We start from the raw sequence: 26,366 nt of genomic DNA, 5'->3' as shown, positions 1-26,366 counted from the left end.
CATTTACCTGGACCAACTCTGCGTCCTGCTCTTGTGCTCTCGAGCTCGCGGCGGGGAAGCCATGGGACCCCACGCCCCAGAGCAGCAGCAGCAGCAGCAGAGGGAGGGGGAGGCTGGTGGCCCTCATGCTCCTGCCCTACCCACAGTGTCTGGTGGCTCCTGACCTCCTGAGGCAGGTTTTGGGCGCAGCCTCTGCCTTATGTAGGGCCCTGGCATCCTCAGAAAAACAAAGGCTCTCTGACTCACCTCTGAGGAGAGGGGCTACACCCTCTTTTTTGCAATGTGTGGTCTCAACTTTCAAAACTTGGGACATAAATAGATTAATCTTGCATCTTCTCTTGTCTTTACAATCTTATGATTATGATCAAGCAGGACATCCCCAAAGGAACACACCTCATCCCACACGGTTGTATTCTCAAACTACTTCTGTGCCGTCTTAAGGGCAAGGGTGGCTCAGTGGGTTGGGCCACTGCCTTCGGCTTGGGTCGTGGTCCCAGGGTCCTGGGATTGAGTCCCGCATCGGGCTCTCTGCTCAGAGGGGAGCCTGCTTCCTCCTCTCTCTGCCTGCCTCTCTACTTGTAGTCTCTGTCTGTCAAATAAACAAATAAAAAATCTTAAAAAAAAAAAAAAAGAGTAAGCCTTACTATCTACGCTAGAACGTACAGCTTGGAGGGCAGTCCTTGTGCTTCTAAACAATTGGGTGTCACTGCTGGTTCCGCTGGTCCTGCCCCGCTCCCGGGTGCAGGAAAAACAGCCGTCAGTGTGTTTCCTCTTCTTCCACTTCTACCCTCCACGACTGGCTCTAGGAATCACTGGCTTCTCCATTTTCAAAGAATTTCCTCCTGATTTTTCTTTAAGATTTTATTTATTTATTTGAAAGAGAGAGAGGAGGAGTGGGGTGCCAAGGGAGAGGGACAAGCAGACTCTACCCCGAGTGCAGAGCCCGACGTGGGGCTTGATCCCAGGACCCCAAGATTGTGGCCTGAGCTGAGACCAGCAGGCGGAGACTTCATGGACTGAGCCACCCAGGAGCCCCTCCTCCTGCCCTTTCCAGCTTCCTGATATAATTTGTTTTTTTAGTGACCACACACTGCCTAAATCACAAATCAGCACGAAGAGCCGTTGTTGAGGAGAAAGTTCCCAGGTCCACAGGGCAGGTGTTTTATTAACTTGTTGCTCAGTTTCAGTTCCGCTTTGTCTGACTCCTGGGACACAGGAGGGTGGCTGTGCACGGGTCCCAGGTAGAGACGTGTCTGAGAGACCCGCGGCTGAGGGTCATCTTCTGCCGGAGGCTGCTGCTGGGTGTGTGGGACCGGACCGTTACTCATTCTCTCCGAGCCCTTTCTCCCTGCCATGGAGCTTGCGCAACACCTTCTTTGCCTCAGCTCCTAGGAGCGCAGAGGAGGAACAGGTCAGCGAAGGTTTGTGCTGTAAGAGACGGGGACCAGGAGCTACAGGTGCAGAAAGACGGAGACACTGATCTCCTGGGAGATGCCTGGCACCCGAGCTCCCTGACCTTCACCAACACTGTTATCTCTCAGTGTCTCATCGCCTGGTCCGAGCTCGGCAAGAACCTGCCAGTTTGTTCCAGCCAGAATCTCCCCTAAACCTTGATGCTTTGTAGCATCTCGCGCCCTCCCCCCACCCCCTGCTCTTGGGCCACACATGGTCACTCTCCCACACCACATTCGGAAGTGACCTCCTACTGGACTCGGTCTCTCTCCTCGTCGCAATAGCTGTGGAGTAGACTTGGATTCTAGCGCTTGAGCTGGCGTCCAGCTCTGGTTTTCCTGAGTGAGGCGGGGTCCCGGACAGTGGGACCCCCGAGCGGGCTCCCGTGCACCCCCCACGGCTCCACAGGTAGACGACTTGGAGAGCCAACCAAGTACGGATTCACTGAACAAAAGCAACGGGTCCAACAAGTTGGCCTTATGATAAAGCAGGACTGAGGCAGGAGTGACCTAGAAAACTAAGAACAGAATGCAGAAGAACCGTGTGGGTCTGGCATCTGTCCGAAGCAGAGACAAATCCAGCAAAACAGAACACAATCTGTTTCCTAATCGGAAACCGATTCACAGAAAAAGGATCTAGGGCAGGAAATAAACACACTTTAGAGACACACAGCAAGCAAGTCATCCTCTGGGTTGCGGTGTGGCTGGGATCACCCTGAGCACCCGCACGCACCTCGACCCCATGCAGGGGTGGGGGCTGGGGGCCCGGTTCTCGCTGAGGCACAGCATTTAGGTTCAAGCTCCTTCCAGAGGAGCTGCCCTGGAGAGCAGGTTGGTTCCCACGAGAGCTGCCTTCTCTGTGGCTGATGAGCTGTGCTACGGAACGGCTCACTGGTTATCCCGTAAACCACACCGGGTACGAGACGTTCCTGGTGCACCTACAGATGCGGTGTGATGTCAAAGCCGAAAGGAAAAGACTTTGGTGGGCTGTACCCACCCTTAAGTACTGGCGTTGCACTTGAAACATCCCCTCAACACTCACTCCTCCTCTCTCTGGGATATTTAAAAAAAATTTTTTTTTAGCTTGTTTTTTTTTTTTTTTTTAAGATTTTATTTATTTATTTGTCAGAGAGAGAGAGTGAGCAGGAGCAGAGGGAGTGAAAAAGGGAGAGGGAGAAGCCGGCTCCCCGCTAAGCAGGGAGCCCGATGTGGGGCTCGATCCCAGGACCCCAGGATCATGACCTGAGCCGAAGGCAGATGCTTAACCACGGAGCTGCACACATGCCCCTCTCTCTAGGATATTTTAAGTAGTCACCCCAAAGAGAGCAAAATAAACCGGGATCTAATCAGACAGTGAAGTATCTTTGCAGATTGGACCTGGGTCTTGTCCTGAGTGCCTGCCGGGCCACAGCGGGAGGGACTGTATGCGCTCCTTGGGAAAAAAAAAAAAAAAAAAAAAAGAAGTGATGAAGGGAAGAGAGACAGAGCAGTAGCTTGTGAAGGGGAAGGCTGAGCCCAGGACGCTGCTTCTCTTAGGATGAAAGGGCATGCAGGAGGCAGGGAAGAAAGAGAAGAAAGTCCATTAAGAAGAGACTGGTTGATTTTTCTTGGCTGAGTCAGCTTTTGTATGAGAAGAACGATACTTAGCATCTGCAGGGCTTTTACAAAATGAGCTTAAACTCGTCTGTGCAGCAGTCCAGTAGAGGACTGGGTAGACGAGGAAGTCGGCTCCTCACGGGAGCAGCGGGCATGCCCGCGATTGCACAGACACCACACAGTGCGCCCTGGACAGGCCCCCGAGCTCTGAGTGCGAATCAGGGAATAGTGCGCTCATCTTGGCTATTGAATAAGCTGTGCAGCAGAGAGAGAGGGATGCTGGCTTCCGTACCTCCCTGTAAGATGGGAGGGTCTCCCCATGGAGACTGGTTCCTTTGCTGGAGAACAGGGACAATAAGCATAGTAATATCTCCAAGAAATGTATTTTGGGAGAATTAAGAGGAATCATGTGTATTTCTCAATGCTTATCACACTGAAGTGCATTGCTCAGGGAGAGCCGATTCTTTCTAGACTCGAGAGAGCTCTGCTGGGAAATAACTTACTGAAACACTCTCACATGACTGAAGGGGAAACATATCCAGAAAGGCTCAGTTGTTCTCTTGGAGAAAACAGCTGGGAAGTGATTGAGGGATGGGTGAGATCACTCACAGTAGATTTCAACTCCTTAAAGGAAAAGTGACTTACGTTGTTTCGGCAATGAGACAAAACAAAGTATTTTTAGCTGAATCCACATTGCAAACAACACTTTGAATTGTGTCTTCTATAGATTTCGGAGCCTTCAGGTGTTCCTGACTGTGACCATCACCACGGTGAGCTGAATACAATTCGAAGAATGATTGCTACATGGGCATGTTTCTAAGGGCGATAAACTGTGCCCGAGTCATGAATCTTGCATAATCAAACTTGTGGTTTCGCTAATGACAGTGCAATACCGACCCTGTAATCTTGGTAGGAAAGCTTACCGACACATTTACCAATCAGCTTCAGATGTAACTGACCTATTACTTATCAAGTCCAAGGACTCTCCCCCAAAAAGCAGTGTTTCCTGCTGACTCTGCAGGGACCAAGTTTGCGGGAGTCTTAGGTATCAATGTGGCAGATAAGCAAACCCATTCCAGCCCTGCCTCCCTGTCCCCAGCCTGGGTGAGACGAGGTCTCTGTCCCCAGCCTCAGGCATCATCTGAGCACAGGCAGGGGCTAACAAGACCCGGGCAGCTATAAGTTGTCAGCCCACCGGACCGCGAGGGATTGTGGTTTTAAGCCCTTAGGCTGCAGAGTGTTTTCTTATTATACAGCAATAGAGAACAGAAAATCTCCCTTGATTACATCTTTTGGAGGCTGCGTCATTCCTTCCCCTGCACACGCAAAGACGTAAGGTGTGTTCCCCGGGCTGCTGAAGACGTGCGATGGGCACACAGCAGACGCTGGCGTGCCTGCCAGCGGACGGCCTTCTCTTCCGACGTACATTCTGCGGGTCAAAAAATGCGCTTGCTGCTGTGATCAAATGATTGTCGAACAAATGCATGAAAGAATGTGGCAAATGAATCATGACAAAGACAAGGTCAGGTGTGACGTGAGCTTTGTGGAGAGTTTGGACTCAACTGTTTCATATCCTGAACGAAGTTTCCCGCTCTTTATGATGGGTTCACAAGGGGAAGCTGCAGATGGTCGCCTCCAAAATTGGGACCAAAGGGGCCTCTTCTTTTCTTGAGTCTCAGCAGACATCTTCGGAGATCCCAAGCATCACATTTCCTCTAGCCCCTCTGTGCCACTGCACACACTGTCCCCTGCCCAGGGGACGCCCTCCCTCCCCTGCCCTGTGGCCAGCGACCCCCACTCTCCACTCTCAGATCCGACATCCTTTCCTCCCCAGGATCACGGACCCACTTCTGCTTCACTCAGCGATCCTTTCTTGGCCACCTGCTTCATGCCCATCGTGGCACCCTTGAGGAGATGAGAGCGGTAAACGATTCGGGGACGCTGCAGCCTGACACGGGGTAAACGGGACAGGCGTTATAGTGCAGTGTGACAAGTGTTTTGGGATTATGATGTGCTTTTCCCTACTGGATGTTGGGGCTGAGCCCCTTGTAGGTGACCCCACAGCTCCGTGAGCTTCCCCATTATGGCCACAGTGCTGGGTCACCAGGCCACTCACTTCTCCGTCCCCCTGTGGGGCATGTAAAGTCTGGAGGGCAGAGCCGTGTCTGCAACATCCCCAGCCCAGTGCCCGTGGTGCAGCGGCCCTCACAGGGCCTGAGTCCATGGGGGGTGCAGGAGCGAGAAGGCGGAACCCCACCCAGCCTTGGGAGGCTGCTTGGCCAAGCACTCGGCTCCCACGAGGAGAGCGACACGGCTTCTTCCTGCACCAGCTTTCCGCTCCTGTCCCTCGTGTCTGAGACATAAACACCTCCCGCCAGGTGTTGAGTCTCACGCCAGGGTTGGGATGAAACGGCTCCGAGGCTCCTCTCCTCTCTCCGGTCCCCCAGTGACTTCAGGTCACTTTCCATTCTGGCCCTGCACGGTGTCCCCCTGGTCCCCCACCGAGCCAGACCTCTCCTCACTGGTCGGCTCCGGACCAGGGCGTCTCTGTGCGTCCCCAGCACGGCTCACAGTTTCTCGGCCACACCTGCTCCTACCGTCCGTGCCTCCTCTTCCCTCTCCTCGTCCCTCCCTCTGTCCCTCTCTCCCTGACCCCCTCCTCTGTCTCACGGTCTCTCCCCTCTCTCCTCCCTCTCTCCCCGTCTGGCTTCGACTCCTATGTCTCCTGATTTCTCTGCACAGGCGTATTTGACACATGGACCTAATGACTGTGAGAACATGTTGTCACTCATAATTTCCTCAGCTCCTTGGAGTGCTGTGTGACAGTGCCGTGTGGTACCAGGTAAGGAGGCCGGGAAACACAGAGAGAAAGGACAATACCCCAAACCACCTACGGGCTTCCCTGACCAATTTTCCCTACTTCAAAAATGTGCCTTAACACTCACGCTGGACACAGTTGCGTGTCTGTTCTTGTCCAGGAGTCACTGATAAATGGAGCTCCCCGGGGCGGGGGGGAGGGGGTTCTGCCTCCAAACCTTTAGCAGGACTGGATTTTGACCCGAATTATCTGGATCCTTGTTACCGGCCGCGACCCCACCTAACATCGCTCTGTGTTACATAATCGTTGCTGATTTTAAAATTACCACAGACTTAGAGGTTAATATGTTACTTATTTTAGTTTCTGGGGCATGAGTCTGAAAGCGGCTCAGCAGGGTTAACACGGACAGTCTCAAGGCCCTGGCTGGCGGCGTGCCCACCTGGGGCAGGGGTGTGGGGACTCTACTTCCAAACTCGGCCTGTACTCACTTGATTCCTTCCCGCCTCGTTCCCACCATCCTACGGCAACTTATTGATGAGCTCTGGCCTGTTTGCAACCTCAGCAATTCTCTGTCTCCCCGAAGCCAGAGGCACTCCATCCTTCCTCTAGGGGAAGGCGTTCTTCCAGATCCCTGAACCACAGCTGACCAGAGGCAGGGGTCCCTAAAGCATCTGCTGCACCCCCACCGGGAGCCCTCATCCACCGACCCCAGGGCTGGTCTTGTCCTGCTGTGGGGTCCAAATCCATATCCCCGCCTGGATGGCCCAGTGTTGCTGAGTTCCTCCCCGCTGCGGGGCTCTCCATGAACCCATCCTCAAACCTCAATGGCTCGACTCCGCTATGTCTGACCTCGGCTTTGTGCCCCTCTGGATGTGTTTGCCCCCAGGCTGCATCTCGTCAGCACCCGCATCTGGAACCATTTCTTACTCTAAGAAATTGATTGTGCTTAAACGGATCACAAGACTTACCGGTCCCTATTGGGAGATGCTTCTGTGCGGGAGGCTCTCATGGACAAGGTGGACAACGACCCAGGCATGGCGGGGTGACAGGTCTTCTGCAGGTCAGGCAGGTAGGAGGACAGCGAGGTGGGGAATGTGAGCACTGGCGTGTGGTCAGACAATGGTGAGGACTGTCCCCTCTGCCACTCTTCAGCCGAAGCCCTTACTGCGCTGTCTCTACGCACACGGCACGGGCAGAGTTCAGAGGACATGGCCAACGAGAGGATGTACCTGTGAGCCAGACAACAAGTCGAAGTTGATGGAGATTTCAAGACGAAGATGTAGGAAGAAGGGGGTGCTATTGTCTGAACCAGGGAGGTGGAAGAAGGGGCAGAGAGTCCAGCGAGGCCACATACACTAAGGAATGATGGAATTGCTAGAGTCAGGTCCCTCCTATCTCCAGGGGCCTGGAGGAGGCCGGTCAGCATTGCTGAGCCGGAGTCTCGAAGTGCGCACAGTGTCACGTGCCCAGCACTTGGCCGCGGGCCCCAAGGGTGAGCAGAATCAATCTTGTCTTGGTGCCAAGGGTCCTGACCATTTGGGCAGGCTGAGGTCTGCAGAATCAGGAAGGGTTGCGAGGTCATGCGGCTATCTCGGGGAAGCACAAGCTCAGCGAACTTGTGTGGCTCTGAAAGCAATGACATTAATTAGTGCCTGATGGGGACAAAGTGAAACGAGCCTGGTGGACCTGCGAATGGTCTACTGATCTAGCATCAGGAAGCAAGATGTTGGGAGCTGAGAGTTCTGGAGCCGAGTCCTGGTTGACTGTGTGCCCGTTGCTGACCCCGGGAAAGGCTGTCCTTCAGAGCCTCCGTTTCTGCGGCTGGTAGACAGCACTATCCACTGCAGCTCCGGCGAGAACCAGCCAGTCCTGCACACGGGACGCACCTTGTACAGAGCTGAGAGATGGAGAGTCCACATCCTTCTTATCCCTCAGCCAAATGAAGGCATTCAGGAGCCCGGACACATAAGAGAACCATTTTTGGAAGCGTTTTCCTTGCCAACACCTCCCCAAGACTGTGCACACTTTGCCCTTCTCACCTCCCATTGTTCGAGGTGGAAAACACCGACGCTGCCGGCTCTCTGTCCCATCTGCCCCCCACCCCACCCGCATGGCGGGGTGTGAGGTTGGGGTTAGCCACCTCCCACCTTCACGGGTCTCAGCCAGTCGTGGGATTCCTCGCTCCTTCCCACGGCACCTGACTCTGTGCGGCCCAGGAACGAGGGCAGCTCGACCAGAGGGGAGCGGCGCCCTATTTGGTGGACAGAGACAACGTACTGAAGAGAGGTCAAGGCTGCAGCCTCCAGGCCCTGGCGGACATCCAGCCTGAAGGCTACAGGATCATTTTGAGTGCGGAGCTGAACCGCAGAGAGGAAGCCCTTGGGGGACGGTCCTCGGACGTTTCGCGTTAGTCCGCAGGCCACTCGACCCATCCACACCCAGATCATCCCTGGATGCTGTGGTCAGATTTCCTTCCTTCCTTCTGATTTGTTGTGTCATGTTAGTCACCGTACGGTACGTCATCCGCGCTTGATGTCGTGTTCCATGATTCACCGTCTGCGCGGAACACCCAGGGCTCTGTGCAGTCCGCGCCCTGCTGACACCCACCACCGGGTTTCTGCCGCGTGGCCACCCATGCCGCCGCTGTCGGGGTGGCCTGATCAGGGAGCTGCTTTTCCAGCCCTGCCCCCTCTCCGCTCCCCGTTCCGCGCTGCAGCTTTTCCACTGGAGCTCGCTCTGAAACAGCAGATGAAAGGTGATGCGCGTGACATTGTTGTTTTCAAAATCAAAATACTGGTTACATTTGGGTGTGAAACAAGGCTCAGGGACGCGCTCATGAGGGCACAGCACAGAAGGGCAGACTCGTGGGGGTTGGCAGCCATGCTCCCCTCTGGGAAAGACGGCAGAGGGTTGGGAGGGAAACACTTTTCAGTGAGTAATGTTTCCCCTCTTTGGACTTCGGCTGTTTGTGTGGACTCCACCTCAAGAATCTCACATGAAATATTTGAAGGAGAAATTTAAATAGTACCTATTTTTGCACAAGAAAATGCTCTTGGTTATGTTGGTGGTTGTGATAAGGATTTCTGACTCCGCTTGGGCTCCTGACAGGACAGCGCTGCTGTGTCCTGGCATTAGATGAGGCAAAGCACGTCTCCTTCGGCTGATGATGTGAGCCGGGAAGCATGTTTGTTCCAGTTCGTGGGGTCTTAGGAGCCGGGGAGGAACGTAGCAACAACCCTTTCCGTCTGCGCAGTATCCTCCCGGGGTAGCTATTCCACCCCTGGCCTAGAGTAGAAATCCCGCCAGGGCCCATGATGGGCTTTCAGTCTTACCCAGAGAGATTGGGGAGCCGGGTGTTCCCGCGGCGCGGCCCACGATGAGCGACACTCGGATCGGAGAACCCGGTCCCTCGCATTCTCCCCCCTGCAGCCTCTCCGCGCACCCCCACCTAGTCCCATGACTTCACAGACATCCCCCGCCTCCCACAGCTTCACGTCCCGTGTGCTGGGCTCCATGACCCTCCATCTAACGGCCCAACGACACCTTCCCTTGGTCACCTCAAAGGAATTGCTAAATTAGGAAAATGAGCCGGTTCTTCCTCACTCTTACCGTGTCCCCCAAACTGCTCCTCTCCCAGGCTCCCTCGATGACCCTAGAGCCTTGGCTACTGCAGCTGCTCAGGCCAGAAACCCACTCGTCGTTCTCGTTCCGAACCCCGTCCTTGCCCTCCGGACCAGCCTGCTGCTGAGTCCGAATAACACTAAAATGACACCTCAAGTCCACGGTGTGTCCCAATCTCCGTCACCTGTGAGCATCCTTTGACCTGTCCTCCAAGGCCCAATACCACTTCCCTCCAGTTCTCTCCAGCTAAAGAGCTTGTTCTACCTATGTCCTGGATTGTGTCGCTTTTCTGCTTAGAAACTCCTCTAACGGGGCGCCTGGGTGGCTCAATGGGTTAAGCCTCTGCCTTTGGCTCAGGTCGTGATCTCAGGGTCCTGGGATCGAGCCCCACATCGGGCTCTCTGCTCGGCGGGGAGCCTGCCTCCCCCACTCTCTCTGCCTGCCTCTCTGCCTACTTGTGATCTCAGTCTGTCAATTAAATAATAAAAAAAAATGTTAAAAAAAAAAAAAACTCCTCCAGCAAACCCATGATGCCCTTAAAATAAGACCTGGCTCGTTAATACACAGGACACAGTGGAGTCCTCCGACCTGCTCATGCCACACTCTCCCCCGACACACAATCAGGCACCACCTTCTCAGACCCTGGAACACACCAAGATTTTCCGCCTCTTAGCCTGGACGTTATTCTGCATTTCCTCCTCCCAGAGGGGGGAACCTCCTCCCACCCACCCCACCAGCTGACGGAAGAAGATGCTCTTCTCTCTCCCCTTGCACTACTGTCCCAGGAAAGGGTCCTTGAGCAGCCGGACTTTAGCGGGCAGCTCCCCCAGCCCCAGCACCGCTCTCCCCTTCACTGTGTCATTTCTTTAATAACAACCTCATAATTCCCTATCTATTTGTGTTGGTTGTGCTTGATTTCTTACTCCCACCATATGGAACTCGAAGAGGTGGGGCTCCATGAGTCTCTGTCACTGCCCGACTCCTCATCCTTGACACCGTGTCTGTTATCTGAGTGACTCGGTAGGAGAGGGAGCAAGTTCCTGGTGGCCCCCCGTGGGGTGGGAGGCGCACGACTCTGTGGCCACAAGCCTGTCCCAGGTTGGCAGGTGCTCAGAGTCTGTGACTACTCGGCCACTACCACCGAGAAAACGGGAAGCAAAGAACATTCTACTGAGGACAATAGAGCAACTGAGCTTCCAGGGCAGTGAAGAGGCACCACTAAGAGAACATTTGGGTTAAAAAAAAAAAAATAGGCGGCTGGATTTCAGACTAGTTTTGTTTCATGTAAGTGAGAACACACACTGCACAATTTGCTTCTTAAATCCAAACATTCTCGAACTCTGTTTCCCGACTTTGTCCAGACCCAGTCCTACACGACTACTGTTGACCAAGCTCTTTCTTCCTCCGATGTGTTAGGAATGCGTAAAGATCCGGAGGTGGAAAGAACGTCCTGTGGGTGAAGGGACAGAGAACCGGGGAGGACGCACGACCGCCCCTGGGACCGTCACGGAAGATGTCCTCCTTCTGCACCACTGACAGAACTTCAGGGAAGGGCTCAACCCACACTATGGTCATTGTATTAAAAGTGAACTATTCTAGGAAGAAGGAATGGGTCAAAATTAAAAATCTTTATTAAATACCAAATAAAACACCCACGGAGATACATTCTTTGGTGCCCGCCATTGCCTCCAACTTCCATTCAGCGTGATCCGACAGCAAGTAAAGGGGCCCAGATCAAAGCTCCAGGACCATGACCATGTCTACAGAGCTCAAGCTCTTTGGCCACTAAACAGAGGGGGAAACTCATCATGTGGACTTATAATAAATTAGGCGAATAATTATTATATTCATTTGAATCAATCTTCTTTTCTCATCTAACAGTACAACCAGCTGTTACTCTTCAGTGTGTGTATTATCGTCCTGGCATTGGGGTCAATGGCAAACTGTAATGGTCCTCTGAAGAAATAGAAAGATCCTGGAAATACAGATGAGGGAAATAATGAGAGATCTTCGAGTGAATCCATTCTGCACCACACATAACTCAGAACAAGAGCGAGCTAGTGCAGGACGGCAGTGATCAGTGGCCGCACGCGTGTGCTCTGTGATTTGTGGCATCTCTCCTTCCCCGAAAAATGGGAGAGGTCACTAATGAGAACAAAGTGAAAGTTAGGGAGAGTTTGTGGTTTCCCCAAGGTAACATCTCTAAGGAAATATGGAGGAAGAACTCCATCTTCTCAGATTTCAAAGCCAGAGCTCTTAAAACATTAGATTATGCAGTCTCCAAAGTAATAAAACTCTATGGTATTTTAAATACTCCGCTTTGTCTGCATCAATTGAGAGGACCATGTGGTTCTTCTCTCTTCTCTTACTGATTTGTTCTATCACATTGATTGATTTGCGAATGTTGAACCATCCTTGTAGCCGGGGGACGAATCCCACCTGGTCATGGTGGATAATCTTTTTTTTTTTTTTTTTAAAGATTTTATTTATTTATTTGTCAGAGAGAGAGCAAGCGAGAGCGAGCACAGGCAGACAGAGTGGAAGGCAGAGTCAGAGGAAGAAGCAGGGCCCCTGCGGAGCAAGGAGCCCGATGCGGGACTCAATCCCAGGACGCTGGGATCATGACCTGAGCCGAAGGCAGCTGCTTAACCAACTGAGCCACCCAGGCATCCCATGGTGGATAATCTTTTTAATGTGCTATTGAATCCTGTTTGCTAGGATCTTGTTTAGAATCTTAGCATCCATATTCATCAGTGATATTGGTCTGATATTCTCCTTTCTGGTAGGGTCTTTGCCTGGTTTGGGGATCAAGGTAATGCTGGCTTCATAGAAGAGTCTGGAAGTTTTCCTTCTGCTTCAATTTTTTGAAACAACTTCAGGAGAATAGGTGTTATTTCTTCTTTGAAAGTTTGGTAGAATTCCCCAGGGAATCCATCAGGTCCTGGGCTCTTGTTTTTTGGGAGGTTTTTTTTTTTTTTTTAAATATTTTATTTATTTATTTATTTGTCAGAGAGAGAGAGAGAGAGACAGTGCACAAGCAGGCAGAGGCAGAGAGAGAAGCAGGCTCCCCACCGAGGAGCCCGATGTGGGACTTGATCCCAGGACCCTGGGATCATGACCTGAGCTGAAGGCAGTGGCTTAACCAACTGAGCCACCCAGGTGTCCCTTTTGGGAGGTTTTTGATCACTGCTTCAATCTCATTACTAGATTTCAGTCTATTTAGGTTGTCAATTTCTTCCTGGTTCAATTTTGGGAGTTTATAGTTTTCCAAGAATGCATCCATTTCATCTAGGTTGCTTAGCTTATTGGCATATAACTGTTGTTAATAACTTCTGATGACTGTTTCTACTTTCTTGGTGTTAGTTGTGATCTCTCCCTTTTCATTTATAATTTTATTAATTTGGGATTTCTCTCTTTTCTTTTGGATTAGTGTGGCCAATGGCTTATTGATCTTATTGATTCTTTCAAAAAACCAGCTTCTAGTTTCATTGATACGTTCTACTGTATCTCTTGTTTCTACCTCAGTGATCTCTGCTCTAATCTTGATTATTTCCCTTCTTATGTGTAGAGTTGGTTTAATTTGTTGTTGATTCTTCAGTTCCTTAAGGTGTAGAGAGACAGCTGGTGTATTCTGGATTTTTCTATTTTTTTTGAAGGAGGCTTGGATGGCTATGTATTTCCCCCTTAGGACTGCCTTTGTTGTATCTCATAGGTTTTGGACCGAAGTGTCTTCATTGTCATTGGTTTCCATGAATTATTTCAGTTCTTCTTTGATATCCTGGTTGATCCAAGCATTCTTAAGCAAGGTGGTCTTTAGCTTCCAGGTGTTTGAGTTCCTTCAGAACTTTTCCTTGTGATTAAGCTCCAGTTTCAAAGCATTGTGTTCTGAGAATATGCAGGGAGTAATCTCAGCCTTTTGCTATCGGTTGAGTCCTGATTTGTGACCCAGTACGTGGTCTATTCTGGAGAAGGTTCCATGTGGACTTGAGAAGAATGAGTATTCTGTTGTTTTAGGGTGGAATGTTCTGTATATATCTATGAGGTCCATCTGGTCCACCGTGTCATTCAATGCTCTTGTTTCCTTATTGATTTTCTGCTTCGATGATCCAGCATCTGTTCCTGATTAAAATGCTTCAAAGTATAGGGATAGAGGGAACATTCCTGAACTTCATAAAATCTATCTATGAAAGACCCACAGCAAATATCATCCTCAATGGCAAAAAGCTTGCAGCCTTCCCGTTGGGATCAGGAACACGACAAAGATGCCCACTCTCACCACTCTTGTTCAACATAGTATTAAAAGTTCTAGCAACAGCAATCAGACTACAAAGAGAAATAAAAGGTATCCAAATTGGCAATGAAGAGGTCAAACTCTCTCTCTTCGCAGATGACATGATTCTTTATACAGTAAACCCAAAAGACTCCACCCCCAAACTACTAGAACTCATACAGCAATTCAGTAATGTGGCAGGATACAAAGTCAATGTAGAGAAATCAGTGGCTTTCTTATACACTAACAATGAAAATACAGAAAGGGAAATTAGAGAATTGATTCCATTCACTATAGCACCAAGAACCATAAGATACCTGGGAATAAACCTAACCAAAGAGGTAAAGGAACTGTACTCAAGGAACTACAGAACACTCATGAAAGAAACTGAAGAAGATACAAAAAGATGGAAGACCATTCCATGCTCTCGGAAGAATAAACATTGTTAAAAATGTCTATACTGCCTAGAGCAGTCTATACTTTTAATGCCATTCCCATCAAAATTCCACCAGTATTTTTCAAAGAGCTGGAGCAAATAATCCTAAAATTTGTATGGAATCAGAAGAGACCCCGAATTGCTAAGGAAATGTTGAAAAACAAAAATAAAACTGGCGGCATCACGTTACCTGATTTCAAGCTTTACTACAAAGCTGTGATCACCAAGACAGCATGGTACTGGCATAAAAACAGACACATAAACCAGTGGAACAGAGTAGAGAGCCCAGATATGGACCCTCAACTCTATGGTCAAATAATCTTTTTTCTTTTTTTTAAAGATTTTATTTATTTATTTGACAGAGAGAAAGATCACAAGTAGGCACAGAGCCAGGCAGAGAGAGAGAGAGAGAGGAGGAAGCAGGCTTCCTGCTGAGCAGAGAGCCTGATGTGAGGCTCCATCCCAGGACCCTGAGATCATGACCTGAGCCGAAGGCAGCCGCTTAACCCACTGAGCCACCCAGATGCCCCTATGGTCAAATAATCTTCGACAAAACAGAAAAAAATATACAGTGGAAAAAAGACAGTCTCTTCAATAAATAGTGCTGGGAAAACTGGACAGCTATATGCAGAAGAATGAAACTCGACCATTCTCTTACACCATACACAAAGATAAACTCAAAATGGATAAAAGATCTCAATGAGACAGGAATCCATCAGAATCCTAGAGGAGAACACAGGCAGTAACCTCTTCGATATCAGCCACAGCAACTTCTTTTAAGATATGTCTCCAAAAGCAAAGGAAACAAAAGTAAAGATGAACTTTTGGGACTTCCTCAAGATCAAAGCTTCTGCACAGCAAAGGAAACAGTCTACAAAACAAAGAGGCAACCCACGGAATGGGAGAAGATATTTGCAAATGACAGTACAGACAAAAGGTTGATATCCAGGATCTATAAAGAACTCCTGAAACTCAACACACACAAAACAGACAATCATATCAAAAAATGGGCAGAAGATATGAACAGACACTTCTCCAATGAAGACATACAAATGGCTATAGACACATGAAAGAATGTGCATCATCACTAGCCATCAGGGAGATTCAAATTAAAACCACCTTACACCAGTTAGAACGGCCAAAATTAGCAATACAGGAAACAACATGTGTTGGAGGGAATGTGGAGAAAGGGGAACCCTCTTACACTGTTGGTGGGAATGCAAGTTGGTGCAGCCTCTTTGGAGAACAGTGTGGAGATTCCTCAAGAAATTAAAAATAGAACTTCCCTATGACCCTGCAATTGCACTACTGGGTATTTACCCCAAGATACAGATGTAGTGAAAAGAAGGGCGATCTGTACCCCAATGTTTATAGCAGCAATGGCCACGGCCGCCAAACTGTGGAAAGAACCAAGATTCTTTTCAACGGACGAATGGATAAGGAAGATGTGGTCCATATACACTACGGAGTGTTATGTCTCCATCAGAAAGGATGAATACCCAACTTTTGTAGCAACATGGACGGGACTGAAAGAGATTATGCTGAGTGAAGTAAGTCAAGCAGAGAGAGTCAATTATCATATGGTTTCACTTATTTGTGGAGCATAACAAATAGCATGGAGGACAAGGGGAGATGGAGAGAAGGGAGTTGGGGGAAATTGGAAGGAGAGGTGAACCATGAGAGACTATGGACTCTGAAAAACAATCTGAGGGTTTTGAAGGGGTGGGGGGGTGGGAGCTTGGGGGGACCAGGTGGTGGGTATTGGAGAGGGCACGGATTGCATGGAGCACTGGGTGTGGTGCAAAAATAATGAATACTATTATGCTGAAAAAATATTTTAAAAATGCTAAAAAAAAGAAAAATGTAATGCTGGGAATCACACATGCTGAGAATTATAGTATCCTGATTCAGCCTGTTCAAAAGCTCCTATGAATTCTCTATCTTTCAAAATAAATTTGCATTTTATTAATTTCAAAATAAATAAATAAAAATTAAAAAAACAATTAAAGTATAAAAAAAAACTCCCGCTTACCCCACTAGGTCTTAAAGTGTAGTGGGGGGGCAATTGGACCCAAGAGCATCAGGCCAATCGTACAAAGCCCTGGAGGCCCACTGCCCACTCCATATGCACCAAAGTCAAGTTGTCTTAGTGATAAGATCACGAGCCTCATGTGTTAGGATCCTCAGACCCTCCCTCCCATCTCCCTGCAAATTGTCTTAGAACGAGCACAGCTGTTACCTTCTCATCTGCCCGTTACCAGGGATCAAATTTCGTCTATCTCAAGGACATGGGAAGTCTATTATTTTTTTTTTAGCAAGTGAATTATTTAATGTAGGCAATGCGTGACTGCCGCAGAAGTCCAGGCAGGTCTGGATGGGATGGAAGAGAGCAGGCAAGAGGATGAGAAAGGACGACACTTGCCGTCCGTAAGCTTAGCTCGCACCTGGTTGCATGTTTATAGCAACGTAGTGACCTGAGTCACGTGGTGTGAGAAAGCACCTTTGGCAGTATGGGCAGGTATGAAGCAGAGACTTGGAAATTATTCAGGAAAAACAAAATTTAAACTCCAATTACAGAAATTAGAAAGTTAAAATGTTCAGAAGTTTAGAATAAAAAGGGTATAAGATTGAGTGATTTGAAAATCATTCAGATTCTTCATGTGATTTTCATACCATAAAATGCCCCCGAGCATCCCCATTGGCAACGAAAGGAGTGCCTCCTTACCAAAGTGCTGCTGAAACATGGCGTCAACCTCTGCAACCCCGGGAAAGTCATCTGCTGTCAGTCTGGGGAAGCCTTGCTCCATGGACTGGCTGTTTTCATCAAATCTGTACCGAGTAAAGAAAACACAGCTCCACGTCACGCACGCCGTAGTATTACTGCCCCAGTGTGGGATCCCAGATCCCTCTCAAGTCAGGAGAAACAAGTGTCAAACATTTTAGGACTACAAAAATTTATCACTTTCCTGGATGATAAGCTTAGCACAGAAACTTTTTTCTCCAGGGACCAGAGTATCAGGTTGTGCCATGGGAGTTCTCTCTACATATGTCTGAGGTCAAGTTTCCAAGCCTCGACCCAGAGGCCTGATGCCTTCCTGCCAGAAATGCATGAGGACCACAAGCACAAGACATGGGAAGTGAGTTCGTCATTTGGCTGAAAAGCTCCTCGTTTGCTCTTGCACCTGCCCTGTAGACCCTGTCTCTACAGCCTGACACACCTGCACTTCCCATGGGGGCCTGGTGTCTGGACGACCGCAGGTGGCCTCTCCTGATGTCTTCTGGTCTCTGGATCTATGACCCAGTACCCAGCCATTCTGAGAGCCCATTACTATATGGGAGAAGCTGAGTAACTGTAAGTTGTCTTCTTCACAATCAGAAGGTTGTTAGTTAGAGCAGGGTAGAGGGTGGGAGTGGGGGAGTTCCTTCAGGAAAGAGGGTAATTTCCCTAACAAGGCTTCATACAAAGCCATTCCATCCGAGTCTTACCGCCAGCATTTGTCCCCTACAAAGAAGTACGTTTTCTTCTTTTCCTTATCAGAAAAGGCTGCATCAATTTTCCCCACAGTTGCAGGAAAACCCAGGGTGTGGATGCCTTTCGGATAACCTGCCTGTACCTCCGTTCCTCTCATGGCCTCGAACTGACTTCCTATTGAAAAAGGAAAGCCAAGAAATTTTAGTGAAGACTTGTGGTTTTAGAAAAGGTTTTAGTACATTCTTGTGCAAAACCGGAATCCTTGGTTTTAATTCCAACCACTAACCCAAAGCCCAGGCAATAGCCAGTATTTCACCAATATGCTCCAAGTGAGCGAGTGAGTCAATGAGCTGTTAACTCTGGTCCCTGCCCTTTCTGGGTCGTATGTTTATTATCTGTAAATAGGAGAGTTTATTACAGTTTATAATTACGGTGACTGGTCCTGGTCACTGGTGACTTCTTAACCTAAGTATCTAACGTGGAGCTGTTCGTGTGTCTGTGTCACTAGGTTGGTTGCTTACGGGACACTTTCCCTGGGATCTCGTGGTCACAGGTGCGGACTGCGCTTCTTCTGACACCTTAGGAAGCCACCCGGAGTTCAGCGACTTAGGGCAGCGGGACCCTCAGCGTCTCTGCTTCTCCTCCTCACACCTCCCCTCCAGGCCAATCCCGAACCGCCGCCTCACGTCTCACCGGGCTGACACGTCTGAAACGCCCGTCGCGGTGCGGCTCTCCTGCCTCACCCGCGTGAGGCCGATCCCATCCGCCTGGCTCCCGGGCAGTCTCCCCCGGGGGCAGACGGCGCCTTCTGCCCTGAAGACCTTTCCTACCCTCCACACGCTTGGCCCCGGACCACACAGCAAAGTTCTCCTTCAACACGCATCCTTAACGGCACCTCCTCCTCCACTCCACCTCCTGGGTGTGGGGCCCGGCTGGACCCTCCACCCTGCTCTGCCCGTGTGTCCGCACTCCCAGCTTCATCTCAGCCGCCTTCTCTAGAACAGGAGCCTCGCTCGGGCTCGCCGCCCGCCAACGAGCACAGTGCCCAGCTCGTCGCAAGACCGTGTAAGCGCTGGGTGAACTAACGGCCGAGTGCCGTGCTTCAGAGCTACACAACCCTTTGCGACATCCGGCACAGCGTCACAACGTTTCGTTGACTCCTCATAAAAGTGAGATTGTCAGAAATACCTAACTTCGAAAAATCCCCACACAGGTTGAGGTTTAACCATTTTCCCCAAAACTCAGAGTCAAGGGAAAAAATTAAAAACGGAATTTGAAAAAAAAAAAAAAAAACCCTGAAAAATGAACAAAATTATAAACACTACATATCAAACCTTGTAGAAATGAAGCAAAAGCTGAGAAAGGGGTATTTGCAGGTGTATAAGTTTACACCAGAAAAGAAGAAAGGGCTACAAGTTAAGGACCAAGCTTAAGGTGTAAAACACAACAGAATAAGTTCAAAGACAGCACAGAAGGGGCAACAATGCTGCAGACAGAAACAACTTAAATAGACCATTAAAACACAATAGAGGATTAGCAAAGCTGAACATTCATTCTCTGAGAGGATGAATAAAATCATTACACATCCTGTAGTCCCAGAGACGGGTAAAGAGAGAAGCATGAAGATTCAGTATTAGGAAGGACAAAGTGAGCAAAACTTCAGCAATAATGAAGATAAGAAAATAACACTCAGAAAGTTCCTTACCAGTTGACTTAAAAACACAACAAGTCAATACAGTTTTAGAAAAATATGCTAGCAAAACTGATTCAAGAAGTAATAGCAGCTCAAAGAGGAGATTAACTGTGGGACAAGTGGAAACAGCAGTTTACAAATCTGATACAGGAGCAGAGAGGCCGTGTCTGTCCCATTAGCTACTGCACCCATCCTTGCACTGACACTACATTATTTCATCCGCCCAAGCGCTACAATAAAGGACATTCCTCCTCATCTTCTTCTTCTCCAGGAGCATCCTGCCTATTCTTTTTTATTTTTATTTTTTTTTTATTTTTTTTTTAAAATTTTTTATTTTTTATAAACATATATTTTTATCCCCAGGGGTACAGGTCTGTGAATCACCAGGTTTACACACTTCACAGCACTCACCAAATCACATACCCTCCTTTTTTATTTTTTTAAAGACTTTATTTATTTGACAGAGAGAGAGAGAACAGAAGTAGGCAGAGAGGCAGGCAGAGGGAGAGGGAGAAGCAGGATCCCTGCTGAGCAGAGAGCCCGATGCGGGGCTCAATGCGAGGACCCAGGACCCAAAAGCAGCTGCTTAACTGACTGAGCTACCCAGGGCCCCATCCTGCCTATTCTTGGCCTTTGCTCTTCCATACAAGTTATGGAACTAATTTGTGAAGTTCTGTGAAAAATATTTTGGCATTTGAAAAGAAAATATTTTGGCATTTGAATGGAAAATTCCTTATGTATCCAGATGTGTCTATCATTTGTGTCTATCATTTCTATATTACATTACTATTATTATACTATACTACTATATTACATTATTATTGTTACATTTCTGTATTAGTTATTACTATTTTTCTATTCATGAACATGAAATAGCATCTATTACTTAGGTCTCATTGATATTTTGTTTTTTTTAATTTTTTTAAAAAGATTTTATTTATTTGACAGAGAGAGACAGTGAGAGAGCAAACATGAGCAGGAAGAGTGGGAGTGGGAGAAGCAGGCTTCCTGCTGAGCAGGGAGCCCGATGCGGGGCTCGATCCCAGGACCCTGGGATCATGACCTGAGCTGAAGGCAGACGCTTAACCCACTGAGCCATCCAGACACCCTCTTACTGGATATTTAAAATATAACTTACAGTGTTCTTTGTACACATCCTATTTAAGCATCAACATTAGGCCTTACAGTAATAAACTAAATAAAATAAATTTAATTTAATAGAGAAAATTAATGTCTTGGTGAAATTGTTGTAATGGAAGTTATTTCATCGAATTAAAATTCTTGCACAGCACTTACCTTTAAACACAAAAAGGGTATCTTTGCTTGTAACTTCATATGCAGCATCCAAGCCTGAGGGTAGAGAGGGCCAAAATGTAGAAATCAAATGAAATTCAGTTCAAGGCTCCACTCCGATCTGTGCCAGAAATATCTGGAACACACAGAAATTAATTACAATTGTTTTTCTCCTTTAGATATGTATATAAAGGAACATATTCTCTCTCTTTCAAACAATGGCAACTCAGAAGTTGGTATGGGACCATCTTCCTTCCTGTGATCCCAGAGTAATGAAATCCATGACCATGTAATTGTTACGCTTTAGTAATGTTCAAAGGGAAGGAAAAATTCCTCCTGACCTTCAAGATCTTCCATCTGGACAAAGAAGTAAATTTACATGACACAAATTAACAGGAGAAAAAAACCCAGAGTTTATTATGTGCACACAGAGCCCCGTTATGAGACTGAGACCTGAAGACATGACCCAGGGGGGCAGCTGTTACACTTTTGAGGCAGAGAGCGCACGGAGCTGTGAGGCACCGGCGGGACAAAGGAAACGTAACTCTGGGAGCTTTGGTTGCTAAGGAATTGTAAACAGACTTGGGCTGGCAGAGCCCAGTAGTAACAGTTCGCAAGGGCTGTGGACACGGCCTTCTTGCTCTAAATGCCCCATCTCCAGTGATGAGGACGTGTCTTTACCTCCAGGAACAGGGAGGGCAGGGCGCCCTTCACCTGAACGTTCACCCCCTGCTTTCAGGGAGAGGACGGTCTCGGTGTCCCTCCTGCCCAGGCTGGCTCCTGAGTGACTTTCATTTAAAATATTCGAGATGCCCAAGTGACACATTTTGGGGCGGCTGTCACTTGGCCCCAAAGCATTCTAAAAGTCCATCCATGATAGGGGCGCCTGGGTGGATCAGTGGGTTGGGCCACTGCCTTTGGCTCGGGTCATGATCTCCAGGTCCTGGGATTGAGTCCCACATCGGGCTCTCTGCTCGGCGGGGAGCCTGCTTCCCTCTCTCTCTCTGCCTGCCTCTCCGTCTACTTGTGATTTCTGTCAAATAAATGAATAAAATCTTAAAAAAAAGTCCATCCATGATAGATATATTATGCACTCATTAACATTTTTGAAAAAAGTAGCAGGAAAAATACACCTATTTATGTTTGTATGGGAATGGAGTGTTTTTGTAAAGGGACAAAGGGTGGGTCGAGGTGGTCCCCCATACGGGAAGAACAAGGCTCTGCAGAGGTCAGACGTGGGAGAGAGATTTTTCTTTTCATTCTGTCTTTTGGTGCTATTTGAATATTGTGCCAGAAACACTTTTTCTGAAATTAATTTAAGTAGTAGCATTTGTCAGCAAAGGTAAAGATACACTTCTACTTCTCAAGACGCACCTGTGCCTTCTGAAACAGGACGGGGCTGATGGGATTTAAATGTAGCAATTACTCATTCACTAATTCAACTCATTCACCACGTGGGCCAGGCCTGTTCCAGGTCCTGGGGCCCCAAAAGTGAACCACACACATAAGACCCCATGCCTTCATCCAGCGTACGTTCTAGGGACTCAGAATCATCTCTTTGGTCAGGGAAAGCTGGTCACTTCACCACAGTGACAATGATAAACATCGTTTCCAAAAGATATTTTTTTGGGAGGTACCAAGACTACCGTGTCATCATGTGTGAATCATCATTGTCTCTACAAATACAAAGTCGGTTATTGTTCAAATTTAGTAACATGTGCCAGAGATAACCTTGTTTGAAATTAATCGCAGAGGATTTATGTTATTCCTCAAACTCTTATGCAACAAAAACTGGTCATTTCCTGTGGGGATTTAACCAGAGTTGTTCTTCCTCCTTTTCAAAATAATCCAATAATTTTTGATGGTTAAAAACCTTTCCAGGAGTAGGTGCCAAAAGGGATAGACACAATCTTTAGTTTAAAACAGAAATATGTCCAATAACAGTTTTCTGCAGCCCAAGGACAGCTGAATTCAGCTTTTCTTTATATGATAAACATTTTTATTGAAATTAACAGTAGAGTTAATTTAACCAAACCTCCAAGTAATTATGCAGAACAGAATAGTTGTTTGAATAAAATAAGAACATTTCTTGCAGCACAAGTTTTTTACTCTCAGTAAAGATGCTCTTTGCATTTGCATTAAAAATTCAAACAATCTTGAAAATAGCAATTTTCTCAATAGTGTTTGTAAACTTCAGGCACCACTTGAAAAAAAAATAACTAAAATGTAGTTAGCTTTAGTCATTGTGTTTAAACCTAGTAAAAGCTTTCAGAATTAACTTAGGAAGAAAAAAAAAAAGCTCCTAAGCTAGAGATAGTTACAGGTTCACTTAAATAGAGGACTTAACAATTTCCTTTATTTTCCGACATTTTCGCTGATATTTTAAGAGAAAGAGTTCAATGGAAAGACAAGAAGAAACCCAAGGGCACATGTTAGGTTGGAAGTGATTCAATGCAATTCATTCTACCTTTATCATTTCCAGTTAAAATCATCAAAAGCATTGTGAAAATGCCCATTCTAAAACCTCCTTGGGACCCTAAGTTGTGGAAGTGAGATGGAATGGTGCCTCCAGGTTTGCGCTTGCTGGGAGGAGGAAGGACACGCAGACCTAATTCCACATCGTGGTCATTAGTTTGTTACCTTTACTGCTCATTCTGAATGGTCCAGGTATTCTTGGACAGTGGTAGACGCTACTCCTGAAACCGTCCCGAGAGGTAGGTGACCCACCTGACCGATTCTCCACCCAGAGTTCATCCTCATCAAGTGAGCATCTCTTAATGGAGACTTACTCTTATGCCGGGGCCGGGTGGGTAGGCATGCGCCAAAACATGTCCCGGACCCATCAAAAGGGCTAAAGTCTCCATGATCTAACAGAGAAAGTGTTTTTATTGGAAGGATAGGAAATTCGGATCTCTTTGGAGCACCCTCCCCCAATAGCAACTAGATAAATGGATGCATTTCATGGTTTTTGTGGGGTTTTTTTTCCCTTTGTTTTACTTCTAACTGCGAAGATCTTTATGTCAGCCTCTCCGTCATCAGCCCTGGAGGTCAGTGGGGTCACCTCCTGCCAGAGGCTCAGGGCTTCCTCAGTGGCAGAATCAGCAGCATCTCTTGGCAAATCCAGTGTAGAAGTCATAATCCTTTAAGAGGAAAATTGACGAAGTTATTTTCTCCTGTGATAGTCATTAGTAAAATCTGGGTAGTGTGTGAAAACCTCTTTGTCCCATTACCTGTAGGTAAGGTGGGTTTTCCTCCACTTGGGCATGCCAGGGAAGGTGGTGAAGCCGCCGACGTCAGGAACGCCACACCTGGGCTTACACACCATCTCCACAGTGTCCATGTCCAGCTTCCCCATCACTTCCAACCCGAGGAACTTCTACATTTCTCGGATTTTCTCAATGAGGGGTACACCGTCCCTTCTAAGAGATGGTTTCACATCTTTTGCAAGGCTGTAGTACTCTTCCAGGTATTGCTAATGGGGTAGTAAACAACAGAAACTCAACATAATAATATAAAAGATCAAATTGACCTTATTAACTAGTTCATGAGTTGTCAGCAACCCATCTAAGACATGTAAAGGAGTTCCATCCAGCTACAGAATAGGAGGGGTTTTGAAAGGCAAAAAGGGGGTCGAAATTTATACTGTTAATACAGACCCTGTTCAAGACTGATGTAGGATAAATTCCTTTGCCTACACATGACAAGTAATGATATGAAAATTACTACCTACAATTATTTGAAAATCAAAATGAGTATGTCTGTCCTCCCTATTGCAACCACAGACATTCTAAAGCCAGGGACGTTTCATGCATTTTTCCTTTGCTCCCCTCATTTGGCCCCAAACAGCTGCTAGTGTCTTCTTCCATGAGCTGGAGGGGTTCGAAGCCCTTCCTGCCCCTTGCTTCCCTTCTCCGTTCAAAGCTACCGACAACCCATCTCCAGCACTTGCTGGTTTCCTGGGGCTAACTCATTCCTGCACAGGGACCACCAGTCCAAGCCTCCTCCGGGTTGCGGGACGAAGCCGGCACATTTGTTCCCGCCCCTGGGATGGGCCGCGGCTGCGGTGGCCGCCCTCACCAAGTACCTTCACAAAGTCTACGTCGGAGTCCTCCTTGCTCGCGGCTCCCCTCAGTGGGTATGACAGGCAGACACAGCAGCATGAGGACGGCGAGACGCTGCACTCTCAACTGTCCTTACTTGAGAGAACACCTGCTGTCGGCTTCCGTGTCTCCCCTCGGCGGATGTCCTTTATAAGGGGACGGGGCTTTATCTGAACAGCATGATTCACACCTGTGTTTTCTTCTTAATCTGAAATCAAGAACACTCATAAAAATGTAGTGGGAAGCCTTCCCCTTTTAAACGTGGATGAAGATGGAGGACCGGTTTCCAAGAACTGGTCTCTGTGTTTGCACGGAGGAGGAAGGGCGGGCTCTTCACCTCCGTGTGTGTGTTGAGAAACAGGCCAGGCGGCCTGGCCGTGTGGTGCCCGAGCAGCCATTTCCAAAGCAGGCCGTTTCCTTCTAAAAAGACTGGATTTTAAACTCAAATATAAGCAGGTTAGGAACGCGTGGATATAACTCTGGTCGAACTGTGGGCGCTGTGCTCCAGAAGATCCTAGGAGAGAGGCTTCCTTTCTGGAGTTCCAGATCTCAGCCCTTACTGATTTTCAGACGGATTCGCTGTCCCTGGGGAAGGGGGGCCCGAGCGGAGGAAGCCGGCGCTGGAAAGGAGGCTCTGCTGAGGAAGGGAGGAGCCCACAGACCGTCCTGTCCTGTCCGCTCCCTCCGAGTGGACGCCAGGCACTCCGGAAAGGCAGGCTGGCTCACAGTGGCCACCCCCCAGAGCTCATTACCTCGCAACCAATCAGATCGCATATTGGGCTGAAAACTACATCCTACCTTCTTCTTTGCTTCTTCTTCTTCTTCGCTTAAAAAACATGTTTTCGTCCTCATCCTCATCGCCCCCAGCCCCAAGTGCCCAGGAGGGGATGGGTGGGGACTGGGCACGGGGAGTGATGCTCAGTCCTCCCGGCCACCTCACTTTCCCTCTGCTTTCCCCAGCCCAGGGCGGTGTTCCTCGCATCCCAGGTCTGCAGTGACTTGTTTCTACAAAATCCGCTGACTAATACGGAGACCCTGAACTCTCTGTAGAGCCGCACCCCGATTTTCTCTCACTCCAGAGTATTAACTCCACCGTGCCTGAAGGACGTGTCCCGCTGAAGCCACGGAACGGTCAGTTCCCGACTGTGCAAGGACAGTCCCTCACGGCCCCGCCCAGCGGAAGCTGGCCGCCGGCACGCGGTGGGCTTCCAGGGGGAGGCGGCTCTCGGCCACAGGGTTAGCTCGGGCACGGCGGCGTGGGTGGCCCTCGGCCTGGGCGGACAGCGGGACAGGGAGCGGGTCTACCATTTTGGGGGGCCATGGTTTCGTCGTCTGTAAAAATGGGGTGGACGGGGGCTCCTGGGTGGCCCAGCTGGTTAAGCGACTGCCTTGGGCTCCGGTCACGATCCTGCAGTCTCGGGATCGAGTCCCGCATCGGGCTCCCCGCTCGGCGGGGCGTCCGCGTCTGCCTCTGGCCCTCTCCCCTCTCACGCTCGCTCTCTCACCTAAATAAAGAAAGAAAACTGGGGCGGACGCAGCCTCCCTCACCGGCCGTCCTGCGGGCCTCCGCTGGGCACCGGGCTTCTCTCCGCGGCTCCCGGGTCTTCCGGTGAAGC

The 26,366-nt window shown here is 48.6% G+C and overlaps 1 protein-coding gene and 1 pseudogene across 8 annotated transcripts; both read right to left on the bottom strand.

Annotated features, from left to right (window-relative positions):
• Window positions 1-893: 893 nt before the first annotated feature.
• On the bottom strand, window positions 894-10,278 carry LOC132029175 (uncharacterized). 8 transcript variants are annotated; one of them, XR_009407740.1, is made up of 4 exons: window positions 9,475-10,278; window positions 6,834-7,094; window positions 4,335-4,476; window positions 2,107-2,883 (listed from the first exon to the last, which is right to left on the bottom strand). XR_009407740.1 is itself a non-coding variant. In XM_059418516.1 (4 exons), exons 1-4 carry the CDS (start codon window positions 8,310-8,312, stop codon window positions 2,794-2,796), a joined length of 663 nt encoding a protein of 220 aa, XP_059274499.1. In that variant the 5' UTR covers window positions 8,313-8,615; the 3' UTR covers window positions 2,107-2,793. The 8 variants fall into 8 exon arrangements, 4 of the variants coding, with proteins under 4 accessions (XP_059274509.1, XP_059274499.1, XP_059274503.1 ...); XR_009407733.1 differs by lacking the exon at window positions 9,475-10,278 and adding an exon at window positions 7,905-8,136; XR_009407735.1 differs by lacking the exon at window positions 9,475-10,278 and adding an exon at window positions 8,013-8,136.
• Window positions 10,279-10,905: 627 nt separating this feature from the next.
• LOC132021829 (stromelysin-1-like) lies at window positions 10,906-25,524 on the bottom strand (annotated as a pseudogene).
• Window positions 25,525-26,366: the final 842 nt, after the last annotated feature.

This window comes from Mustela nigripes, chromosome 1 (genome assembly GCF_022355385.1).
Source record: "Mustela nigripes isolate SB6536 chromosome 1, MUSNIG.SB6536, whole genome shotgun sequence".
NCBI classification, from domain to species: Eukaryota; Metazoa; Chordata; class Mammalia; order Carnivora; family Mustelidae; genus Mustela; species Mustela nigripes.
This window is presented reverse-complemented; position numbering and strand designations above follow the sequence as displayed.

What these genes read in the sequence shown, in the direction of transcription:
- LOC132029175 (XM_059418516.1), bottom strand. Translation starts at nt 8,312, where the DNA reads ATGATCTGGGTGTGGATGGGTCGAGTGGCCTGCGGACTAACGCGAAAC. An exon ending in GCATCTCCCAATAGGGACCG is followed by an intron (nt 4,477 to 6,833) that starts GTAAGTCTTGTG and finishes TTTGACCCGCAG; the next exon opens with AATGTACGTCGGAAGAGAAG. An exon ending in TGACGCAGCCTCCAAAAGAT is followed by an intron (nt 2,884 to 4,334) that starts GTAATCAAGGGA and finishes TTTTTTCCCAAG; the next exon opens with GAGCGCATACAGTCCCTCCC.